The sequence below is a fragment of the Euprymna scolopes genome, chromosome 16 (genome assembly GCF_053919585.1).
Source record: "Euprymna scolopes isolate OS-2025 chromosome 16, ASM5391958v1, whole genome shotgun sequence".
Taxonomy (NCBI): Eukaryota; Metazoa; Mollusca; class Cephalopoda; order Sepiida; family Sepiolidae; genus Euprymna; species Euprymna scolopes.
The window spans coordinates 137,763,558-137,776,415 of record NC_136497.1 but is presented as its reverse complement, the minus strand read 5'-3'; the positions used below and the strand labels follow the sequence as shown (position 1 = coordinate 137,776,415).

General features: G+C 33.5%; 1 protein-coding gene across 3 annotated transcripts in view; it reads left to right on the top strand.

The window, feature by feature from the left end:
- The window catches only part of LOC145296124 (phosphatidylinositol-glycan-specific phospholipase D-like), a 92,803-nt gene that overhangs the window by 44,599 nt on the left and 35,346 nt on the right, over positions 1-12,858 (top strand). For all 3 annotated transcript variants that reach the window (XR_013869970.1, XM_080142275.1, XM_080142276.1), the window contains 4 exons: positions 3,887-3,914; positions 5,025-5,164; positions 6,508-6,730; positions 12,094-12,224. Coding sequence is in view for 2 of the 3 variants with exons in the window: in XM_080142275.1 (XP_079998401.1) it covers positions 3,887-3,914; positions 5,025-5,164; positions 6,508-6,730; positions 12,094-12,224 (522 nt within the window). In the remaining variant the exon portion in view is untranslated. The remainder of the gene's footprint in view (positions 1-3,886; positions 3,915-5,024; positions 5,165-6,507; positions 6,731-12,093; positions 12,225-12,858) is intronic.

Genomic DNA, 12,858 nt, shown 5'->3' with positions numbered 1-12,858 from the left:
GTTCGTCTGAGCTCCAATCTATGGTCCGCCCCTCGCCAATCTTTCACGAGAAATACTTGTCTAGCTGAAAACACTATCAATAATTTCCCCCACTCTTTATCCATGATTAAACCTAAACGTAGATTCCATGAACAAAGCTTCTTTCTTAGAACTGCACACCTGTGGAACTCTCTTCCATTTGCCTGCTTTCCGGCTGAATATAATATGGTTGTCTTCAAGTCCAACGTAAACAAGTTCTTGATGAGCCGTTCCCCTTAAGTAATCCAATTTATCAAATTTCCACTACTAACAATTACTACGTCATTGACCACTGTACACTTGTTAACCCTTATACTCGAGTGGCCTCTGGGCTTTGATAAGTGGCGACTCCTTTGTTAAAAAAAAAAAAAAAAAGAAGGTAAATGGAGATATAATACATCTGTCCGTAATGGTTGTGATGCACAAACTCAAGTAATAGCAGACTGAGACAGATGTAATTTGTATCATTCTATGTGTTGTTTCTTTGTAAATAAAATGTTTATATCAGGCCAACTGCGAATATCCTCATTTCTTCGACTACTTTTTCTGTCATCTATGTACGCGTAATACACGCATCCTTCTTTGGGCATTGTTTTCTGCAAGGCATTAATAGTTATGATATGCAAAAACCTCATTCATAACACTCTCATAGTATTGTTCATACTCTAACTGACAATCTCACTCCTTGTAAATAAAATGTCGACATAAAGTCAACTGTGAATAACCTCATTTCTTCCACTACTTTCTGTCATTTGTACGCACACTTTCGTTGCATAATCTTCTGCAAAGCATTAATAGTTATCATATGCTACCCTCCCCATTTGTAACTAAGGTAATTTGCAATTGCATTCTGGGTATCACCCACATTGAAGATTAAACCTTTGACCTCCAAAAGACGGTAATTTAGAACTGATTGTTACTTAGTACTTTTATCTATTGCATCGTTGGTCCTTATAATTGGAGGTCACGTTGGTCCTTATAATTGGAGGTCACGTTGGTCCTTATAATTGGAGGTCACGTTGGTCCTTATAATTGGAGGTCACGTTGGTCCTTATAATTGGAGGTCACGTTGGTCCTTATAATTGGAGGTCACGTTGGTCCTTATAATTGGAGGTCACGTTGGTCCTTATAATTGGAGGTTACGTTGGTCCTTATAATTGGAGGTCACGTTGGTCCTTATAATTGGAGGTCACGTTGGTCCTTATAATTGGAGGTCACGTTGGTCCTTATAATTGGAGGTTACGTTGGTCCTTATAATTGGAGGTTACGTTGGTCCTTATAATTGGAGGTTACGTTGGTCCTTATAATTGGAGGTCACGTTGGTCCTTATAATTGGAGGTCACGTTGGTCCTTATAATTGGAGGTTACGTTGGTCCTTATAATTGGAGGTTACGTTGGTCCTTATAATTGGAGGTCACGTTGGTCCTTATAATTGGAGGTCACGTTGGTCCTTATAATTGGAGGTCACGTTGGTCCTTATAATTGGAGGTCACGTTGGTCCTTATAATTGGAGGTCACGTTGGTCCTTATAATTGGAGGTTACGTTGGTCCTTATAATTGGAGGTCACGTTGGTCCTTATAATTGGAGGTCACGTTGGTCCTTATAATTGGAGGTCACGTTGGTCCTTATAATTGGAGGTTACGTTGGTCCTTATAATTGGAGGTCACGTTGGTCCTTATAATTGGAGGTCACGTTGGTCCTTATAATTGGAGGTTACGTTGGTCCTTATAATTGGAGGTTACGTTGGTCCTTATAATTGGAGGTTACGTTGGTCCTTATAATTGGAGGTCACGTTGGTCCTTATAATTGGAGGTCACGTTGGTCCTTATAATTGGAGGTCACGTTGGTCCTTATAATTGGAGGTCACGTTGGTCCTTATAATTGGAGGTCACGTTGGTCCTTATAATTGGAGGTCACGTTGGTCCTTATAATTGGAGGTTACGTTGGTCCTTATAATTGGAGGTCACGTTGGTCCTTATAATTGGAGGTCACGTTGGTCCTTATAATTGGAGGTTATGTTGGTCCTTATAATTGGAGGTCACGTTGGTCCTTATAATTGGAGGTCACGTTGGTCCTTATAATTGGAGGTCACGTTGGTCCTTATAATTGGAGGTCACGTTGGTCCTTATAATTGGAGGTCACGTTGGTCCTTATAATTGGAGGTCACGTTGGTCCTTATAATTGGAGGTCACGTTGGTCCTTATAATTGGAGGTCACGTTGGTCCTTATAATTGGAGGTCACGTTGGTCCTTATAATTGGAGGTCACGTTGGTCCTTATAATTGGAGGTCACGTTGGTCCTTATAATTGGAGGTTACGTTGGTCCTTATAATTGGAGGTTACGTTGGTCCTTATAATTGGAGGTCACGTTGGTCCTTAAATTGGAGGTCACGTTGGTCCTTATAATTGGAGGTCACGTTGGTCCTTATAATTGGAGGTCACGTTGGTCCTTATAATTGGAGGTCACGTTGGTCCTTATAATTGGAGGTTACGTTGGTCCTTATAATTGGAGGTCACGTTGGTCCTTATAATTGGAGGTCACGTTGGTCCTTATAATTGGAGGTCACGTTGGTCCTTATAATTGGAGGTCACGTTGGTCCTTATAATTGGAGGTCACGTTGGTCCTTATAATTGGAGGTCACGTTGGTCCTTATAATTGGAGGTCACGTTGGTCCTTATAATTGGAGGTCACGTTGTCCTTATAATTGGAGGTCACGTTGGTCCTTATAATTGGAGGTCACGTTGGTCCTTATAATTGGAGGTCACGTTGGTCCTTATAATTGGAGGTCACGTTGGTCCTTATAATTGGAGGTCACGTTGGTCCTTATAATTGGAGGTCACGTTGGTCCTTATAATTGGAGGTCACGTTGGTCCTTATAATTGGAGGTCACGTTGGTCCTTATAATTGGAGGTCACGTTGGTCCTTATAATTGGAGGTCACGTTGGTCCTTATAATTGGAGGTCACGTTGGTCCTTATAATTGGAGGTCACGTTGGTCCTTATAATTGGAGGTCACGTTGGTCCTTATAATTGGAGGTCACGTTGGTCCTTATAATTGGAGGTCACGTTGGTCCTTATAATTGGAGGTCACGTTGGTCCTTATAATTGGAGGTCACGTTGGTCCTTATAATTGGAGGTCACGTTGGTCCTTATAATTGGAGGTCACGTTGGTCCTTATAATTGGAGGTCACGTTGGTCCTTATAATTGGAGGTCACGTTGGTCCTTATAATTGGAGGTCACGTTGGTCCTTATAATTGGAGGTCACGTTGGTCCTTATAATTGGAGGTCACGTTGGTCCTTATAATTGGAGGTCACGTTGGTCCTTATAATTGGAGGTCACGTTGGTCCTTATAATTGGAGGTCACGTTGGTCCTTATAATTGGAGGTCACGTTGGTCCTTATAATTGGAGGTCACGTTGGTCCTTATAATTGGAGGTCACGTTGGTCCTTATAATTGGAGGTCACGTTGGTCCTTATAATTGGAGGTCACGTTGGTCCTTATAATTGGAGGTTACGTTGGCCGAGGCAATGTGAGATTAACATGAAATATGAGAATACACGTCTGAATTATACGACTTGCCAATCTTCATCTGAAAAATATGAACGATTTTCATTTTTTTTAATTCCAAAAACTTTAAAAGATTTTTGTATTAAAAATAATTTTCGTTTCTTCTAATTTAATTTGAAGAAAATGTGAATTTTAAAGAATTTTTCAAATTTATTAATTAGATTTATGTTAAAAATGATTTTCATTTCTTCGAATTTAATTTTAATAAATTTTAATTTTTTTTAAATTTATTTCCAAACCTTTTAATTGAAAACGATTTTCATTTCTTCCAATTTAATTTTAACGATTTTATATTTCAGAATAGCAGAATTACTGGCCTTTCCAAAAGTAAGTAATATTTAATGGTACTTGTACAGTTTAATCAAGGCATTAAAAAAATGAAAATATCGAAAAACAGTTATATTGTATGTATTCGTTTTGGACTGAAGTTCTCGGAAAGAAATGTCACGTAATTTGATCCAGTATTTTAATTTTTTTTTTTTTTTTTTTTTTTTTTTTACAGCGGAAAAACATGGTTTTATAACGGCATGCTGAAGGTAGCCATGTTTGGATTTTTAGGACACGCCACAGGGAGATAACTCTGTCTAAAGTGCCGACCCCCCCTCCCCATCTTAAATAATAGCTTTTCTTGAAAATCAAAACATTTTGATCGGTATCATAAAAAATTGTTTTTTCGCTGTAAAAAAAAATATTTGATCAAATCAAGGGAAAATTTTTTATTTATAAAAAATTTTTTGGAGACCTTCATTCCATGATGATGGATACGTACAATATAACTTTTTTCGATGTATTTTGTTTTTTAATGTCTTGATTAAACTGTACAAGTACCCATTTATTACTAGCAGGTTCTATGTCCTGGCATTTCCTAAGGAAAATATAAAATATTGATTGAATTTAAAAATAACTAAAAGACAGGAAAGAACCAATTTCATTAACTGATTGTAACACTCTTCTTTTTTTTTTTTTAACTACTTTTCAATGTTGCCTCTGTCTGGTATTTTTGTTGATCTTAAACAAAGCGTATTATCACTGTGATAGGATCAAGATTTATAGGAGGGCAACGATATTTGTTTACATTACATTTAAATTTCTGCATGTTATTACAATTGGGGAAATAAGAAGCAGGGAGCAAATTTCAAAGGCAAGCACTTTGAGGAAAGAAGCTATTGAAGTAGAAAAGTTTCACTGTCTAGGGAGCTTTACAGAGAAGGGTGTGATTTTCGCTGTTTGTTTGGTTGGTTGGGTTATTTATATAGGGGAGGGAGACAAATGCAGTAAGTTTATTGAAGCACATTGGTGAAACTTTCTCTCCTTCTCTCTCCCCAAATAGCAGTATTTCCCTTAAATGTCTTTAAAAAAACAGTCATTCATGATGCTCTATTAAAAAAGTTTAGTTTTTTTTGTTCGTCCTTTTTTTTTTTTTTTTTTTGTCTTTAGTTGTATGATATGCTGGCTCGTGGCAGTCCTTTTCTGGTTCAACAACTCAATGACTTTTTCCTTGGTGGATTGGACGACATGTCTGGATGGACGCAAGTGATTTGGGACGATGTTGCTGAAATGCTTCTAACAAATACAAGGTATTTTTTATTATTATTTATTTATTTTTATTTAGTTAGTTAACAATACAAGTTAAAAGGATTTTTTATTATTATTTTTATTTAGTTAACAATACAAGGTAGAAAGATTTTTTTTTATTATTTATATATTTTTATTTAGTTAACAATACAAGGTAAAAAGATTTTATTTATTTTTATTTAGTTAGTTAACAATACAAGGTAAACAGATTTTTTATTATTTATTTTTATTTAGTTAGTTAACAATACAAGGTAAAAGATTTTTTTATTATTATTTATTTATTTATATTTAGTTAGTTAACAATACAAGGTAAAAAGATTTTTTATTATTTATTTATTTTTATTTAGTTAGTTAACTATACAAGGTAAAAAGATTTTTTATTATTATTTATTTATTTTTATTTAGTTAGTTAACAATATAAGGTAAAAAGATTTTTTATTATTTATTTATTTTTATTTAGTTAACAATACACGGTAGAAAGATTTTTTATTATTTATTTATTTTTATTTAGTTAACAATACAAGGTAGAAAGATTTTTTTTATTATTTATTTTTATTCAGTTAACAATACAAGGTAAAAAGATTTTTTATTATTATTATTATTATTATTTATTTTTATTTAGTTAGTTAACAATACAAGGTAAAAAGATTTTTTATTATTATTATTTATTTTTATTTAGTTAGTTAACAATACAAGGTAAAAAGATTTTTTATTATTTATTTATTTTTATTTAGTTAACAATACAAGGTAGAAAGATTTTTTTTTATTATTTATTTTTATTCAGTTAACAATACAAGGTAAAAAGATTTTTTTATTATTATTATTGAATAAAAGTATTTGGATAATCTTTAACTGTAAGTCTTCATTTGGTAAAAATATTAATCCAAATTTTGGTTGAAATAGTTTTATTAAAATGATTTGTAAATAAATGCACTCTATAAAAAAAATAAATCTTTGTGGTGAATGAATGATATAACTTTTTGTTTATTTTTTTATTTCTTTATTTAGTTAATAAAAATATCAATCCAAAGATTCATTGCAGTTGTGTAAATACATAAAAAAACGCATTCTTGGTTGCAAAAATCCGCTTGATCGTATCAAGGTGAAGGTTAAACCTGTGTCAACCGAAATCTGTTCTTTTCTAAATGAAGCTGGCTAGGGTCCTTAATCTCTACCCTACTAAATATTTTTGCAGATTTGTTGTTGTCCGAAAAAAATTTTTTTACATGCTTAAAGAAATATCAAAGAAATTATGTACAGCAAGCAAGATGTTTGATTTGATATGTGTCAACATCTAATGGAATTGTAAATCAAACAATTTGATTCTTTTTCTTTTTTCTTTCAGCTATTGTGTCATTCCTTATAACACATTATGCCTTGGATGTACAAAGCATCATAACAAAAACATTCTTTGTAATTCCTCAACGCCTACTCTTAAGGAATCTGTACCGCCACCATCGTCAATTGTTGCAAAAGAAGCAGCTAATAATTTAGGTTTAACTCCTAAAGATCTTGACATTCAGAAAACAGGCAAAGGCTTTTCTATAAAACCTTCGTTAAAATTAAAAGTAAGATTTTCTTTTTATTATTGTTCTGGGTAGTTAACACCCCTATAGTAATTGTCTGTATTTTTGAGATGAGGTGTTTTCATTGATTGAGATTGTCGGACTGACTTCCTCATCTTGGTTGTTATAGTCACAACGTTTCGGCCGTTTTGCCCTCTGGCCTTCAAAACGGCCGAAACGTTGTGACTATAACAACCAAGATGAGGAAGTCAGTCCGACAATCTCAATCAATTAACACTCCTATATTCAGGATAGTATGGATTCGTCTGGCACTATGTAAGCCAGACATTTCTGCCGTCAAGCAGAGAGCACTCGCGTAGTTTAACCGCTCGCAGTAAACACCAAGACTCTTTCACCTTAATATTGTGACCCCCTAAATAGGACTACAAAAATTATCTTTTTAGTTTTTTGTGTGCTTATCCAGAATCCTCCCTTTTATTTATTTATTTTTTTTTTTAAATAAAACAAAAATAAAGAAAAATCTCTGATGTCCATACCCGTGACTGAACAGATAAATCATATTTAAAAAAAATGATGTAAATTGATCAATTAGTTTTATTTTTTAGAAAGAAAATCATTTTTGTAAAAAATGTTAAGTGATTAATGGGAAATCTTAGGCACTACAAAGCTGATCCTGCAAGTTTGAATTCTTGTGGAGTTATCTGCTTTTGTTTCTTCAAGGTGGTGATGTGAGACAGATCTCTTTTAGCTATTCATAAAATTTGATTTTCTTAGTTAAAAATAAAACTACTTGATCAATTTACATGATTTTTGGAATATGACATTTTTATTTCATCATACATATTTTTCTTTATTTTTGTTTTTTAATATGGAGGGAATTCTGATCAGGAACCGTTTTTATTTTTTTTTAATTTTTTTTTATTGTATTATGCCCGATTCTTTTACGAATGCTAAAATGTTCATTGTTGCAGCAAAAATGAAAACACTGTACAAAGGATGTTTTTTAATGCTTCTTTGAATTGGGGATCTTTTAAACCAACGTATTTCAGATGAAAACATTATTACTGACTGACGTATCATGTCGAAATTAGTATAAATTCCAAAAATTACGAAAAATGATCCGTTAGAAAAATAATTACAAGTAAAAAGAGAATTTATCGAATTATTGAGTTTTATTCTATGTGTTAATGTTTAAAAGCTATGTGACCAATTCTGTATGACAAACTGACTTATCTCCCTTGATTTAAATTGACTTAAATTAAGAATCCGCCATTTTCAAAATGAATGTAATTGTGGACGATTTTTTTTTTTTAACAATACATCTAACACATCTTCTACTGGATGATATTTTGTAATTTTTTGGAATTTATACTAATTTTTGCCTTAGTACATAATAATGTTTTCACCTGGTTTAAAAGCTCACCAGTGTAAACCAGCACCTCATATTTTCTTGTAATTATTTTTCTATTAATTGGTTTTCCATAATTTTTAAATTTATAATCATTTCTACCTGAAACATTCCAATGAACTGCATTGGTTTAAATGATCCCCAATCTATACAAGCACCCCATATTTTCTTGTAATTATTTTTCGATTCATTTTCCATTATTTTTTTAATTTATACTAATTTTGCCATAACATGTAAGTACGTAATGTTTTCACCTGAAATGCGTTATTTTAAAAGATTACCAATCTACACAAGCACCTGTTTTTTTTTTTTTTTAAAGCTTACAATTTATTGCTGTAGATGACTGATACTCATTTGGTACACTCCCTTATACAGTCAGTGGATAAAATCATGTTCCGTCCATCTTTGTCTACATTCTTTATCAGCTGATATTTGTGCTTCACGATGAATGTCCTGAAAAAGTCACTTCTGATTAATGTTTACCAGTTTAAAAATATACGAATGGACTTGGCTGTTTTCCAGAATAACAGAATATTTTCACTTGATTTTAACCCAGTCAGTTAAGGGAGTATTTGCTGCGAATGTTTTATGGGGAGGGATCATAGGTTGGGGTTGAGTCGAGCCCCTGCTGGAGAGAATAAAAGATGAAATATCTGCTAATGATGATCTCAAAATCTGGTTCTGTTGTTTATCCCCGATTCTCTCTCGATCGGTGACTGTAATTCTGAAAATTATTTTCCTTTACAGATTCCTTGATCCACACACCGCAGAAAACAAACAATGAAATGTCTATATTCCAATTTTCATCCAAACTTTGAAATCATCAGAACAATCATAGTCACATTCCAAGCACAACATCTATTCACATGTCTTGACCTACCTACATTTTCTTACAATCTAGATTATTCTACAAATACTATTATGGCATGTGTTATCCAGAATTTTCTAAACGATTCACTGCTTCCTTTGTTCCAGCTCATTTGACTCATTGGTCTAGTGGTCTCCATCAATTCTCTGTTTTAATACCTCATTGTAATACAGCTTTCTATTCCAGTAGCTTCTTTTCAATTTACATTTTTTCTCTTCATCTCTTTCTTCCTCCACTTCTTCTCACACCCTTCCCTCTCTCATATTTTTCTCTCTGCCCCCCCCCTACTCTTCAGTCATTTTAGGTTTATTATTCTTCTGTCTCTTTTATAATTCAGTGTAATTTTTTTTTTTATATGAAAAATTCATCATTGATTTAACATTTGTTTCACATATTGATATGAACCGAACTACTTTAGCAATTAAATTCCAAACTAACCTATCTCTGGCCAGGTCTTTGCTTATTCTTCTTTCTCTCACATCCATCTATATCACTTTCTACCACGTTTTCCTTTGTCTTCATCTACCAACTGACCCTGCTACCTCAACTGTTCTGCATCTAGTAACCCAGCATTTCTCAACTAGGGAGACATGGTTCCCTAAGGGGTGCACAGGCCTTAGATGGGGGAGACATAAGAGGATGCCAGAAAAACATAATTCAAAATGCAAAAATTTGCAATGTATAAAAAAGTGACAAGATCCCAACCATGAAAAAATAAATTTAATTTCAAATTCTGGCTTGGCTTTTGTATCCTTAAATTTTCTTATCTGGAAACGTGTTTTACATGTAAATTTAATTTGTTTCGAAGTGGAGCTGAACATTAGAGTCCTTGTCACAAAGCAAGTGTGTCATTTTCATCAAAATTTTCACAGTGATTTATAATTTTAGACTAAAGAAATGACGTACAACAAAATCTGCATTTTTTTTTCTTTGTTTTTTTGTTGTTTTTTTTTTTTTTGTTGAAGTGCAGGGGGTGGGGGAGCCACGATTGTTAAGATACTCAGTAAGGAGGGGGGGCACAGATCATCAAAGCTTGAGAAACACTGTACTAACCCAAACAACTCGTTCATTCCTTCAGCATGATAATACAATCAAGATCTCCTCTTCTGCACACATCTCTCTATACTGTACAGATTTAATCATTTTTCATTATCAGATCTAAGCTTGTCTTTAAGACTCACATTATACATTCATCGTATCATTCTCGTATCATTTCTCTCCATGCAACGCATGTCCTCAACCCTCACTTCCATACATCATATTGCACGTCTGATAGCCTCTTCTCTTGGTTTAATAATGGTAATGCTCTGTTAGTTAATAATGGCAGAAGTTCCCTGAACTTACTCCTTTCACTCCTGACTCTTGCAATCACACTAGTGCCTGCCCCACCCTGTGCTCCAATGCTATTGTTAATGTAACAAGTTCTGGACAACCTCAATAGCTTTGGCAATTAAATACACTTTTTCCATGCCTGAGTTCTCTTCTATCTCTATTGTCTTACACTTGCTGCACATAAATGGGCTATCCTCTCTCAAGCTACCAGTAATTCCACTGCACTTCTTGTGTACTCAACGAAAAGAGACAGACAATCTCTACACTCATCTACTATGATGAGAGATATTAGATGCAACTATACTCACTGCTACTACTATTAATATCAAACATCACAAACACATTTAAAAGGTGACAAATTCATTTGAATTGAATTTTAAGATAACAAATAAAGCATGCATGGTCCCCCATGAGTGGACAAAGCATAAAAAAAATGACTAAGTTCAGCATTGCACCCCCCCCCCCCATTTAGCCCCAAAAGTCCCCAGGGGATGTCAAATCCTGGTGAAAATGAACATATGTAAATTTGAGTTCTGCACCATGAAAAAAAAGAAATGACTAAGTCCCCCCCCCCCATTTAGCCCCAAAAGTCCCCAAGGCCCTAACATATTTAAATTTAAATTCAGCACCATGCAAAACTGCTAAATAGACATACACAGAAATTTTGGGGCAAATATGATAAAATAGTCCCAAAAATGGAGTATTTTTATTAGCCCTAAAAGAGCCCCTGAGACACACCCAAGAGTTATCGCGAAGTATAGACAAACTAAATTATATAGAAATCAGTTAGTTACAACTTTTCAGAAAGTTTTATAAAAATCCAAGCACAATTTTTAGCAAGCACAAAAGTGTCAGTTTTAACTATTTTAACCTAAAAGGCACCCCGGAGTAGGGGGAGGGCAGCCAAAGTTTTCCTGGAAAATGTGTTCTGTTACTTTTTTTACTCATATCATGTTTAATGTTTATGCAAAATTCCAAGGCATAGTTATTGAGAAAAGTGTGGACAGACGAATGGACAAGGGTGAATTTACAGGTCCACCCTCCTTTTGTCGGGGAATCAAAAATATTTGAGCCAAATTAAGTCATGAGATGTGTTCATTATTTTGATGGCTTTAACATATGAAGTTATCTAGTCGGATTTTAAAGGTTACACCTGAATATCATTGAATCTGACACATCAACATTGATTCTGACACATCAACAAATTTTTTTTTTAATTGTTGTACCATGTTAGTGGCACAATGTACTTTGCTACAGTTTGTTTTTTAAAATTATATTGTCCCGTTTGGAAAACTTGTAACATTTTTCAATTATGAGTGAAAAATCAAAATATTTTAAAATTTAATATACAGTGTTATCTCCCTTTATAACAAAAATTTTGTTTCTTTTTCTGCAGTTCGTTTAAAATATGTGATAGCAAATAAAAATATAATGATTTCACTGTATTCCAGGCAACATCAAGCAGAGCTAGTATGAAATAAAAAGCTAAATTTGGGTTTATGCTTTTTTTTTTTCTATTGTAAAATATATTTGTCCAATTATTGAAATTATTTAATTATTAAAATTTTTAAGAAGATTTTTTTTTTTTTTTTTACTTTTTAAAAATTTTTTAAAAGTTTTTATTTATTTATATTTTTTTATGGATTTTCTTTACATTTTTTTTTTTTTTTTTTTTATAGAAAAAAAAAAACTGTAGTTCACAAAAGTTGTTCCTTTCAACCAGTGATTAACATTTAAAAGAAAAGTTTTTAACATTTTTTTTAACGGGTTTTTATTACTTTTCTTTTTTTTTTATAGAAAAAACTGCAGCTCACAAAAGCTGTTCCTTTAAACCAGAAAAAGTCTTTGAAAGAAATGAACCTTCCTAGAATGCAAATGAAACCACATTCTGTGTATACAGTGGACAATTCTTACAGCAAATTTGGTTGGTAAGTTTTTGTTTATCTCCCACTCATGGCAGAAAGATGTGACAAAAGTGGAATTTGTAAAGTCTGTACCGTAGAAAAACACTTTGGCTTACCAAAAAATGCCTAGGCAGCCTCATTGGCACTCTCCAACAAAGGTGCGCCTGACAACCAGCAGCAAACTCCCTTTTTATTAAAGTGTGAGGGAGCAAAGTCTGGACTATAGGGAGGTTGAGGAACTGTCTTGATGCCCATTTTGGTCAAATAGTCTGATCTTCTTTCGAGAACCCTTGGGATAAACTCTGTGCAAATCTTTCACATCGTAAGTTCTCTTGCGAATAATTGTGTGTACAGTTCCCACACTGACATCAAACTGTGCACTTATTGTCTCTATAGACACACAATGACCTTATCCATGAAATTCTTTATTTGGCCAATCAACTCTGGTGTTCTGACTTCCTTACTCCTCCCACACCTCTCATCATCCCTCTTAAAGCTCTTCTGCCACTCAAAAACTGATGCTCAATTCATGAAAGATGTTCAAAAAGCAAGTCTGAAGCATTCTATATACTTCTGTGGCATTTTTTACAAGTTTAAAACAATTTTATTGCATATCATTCTTCTACAAGTTCAGATTGCATTTTTGAAATTCACCGGC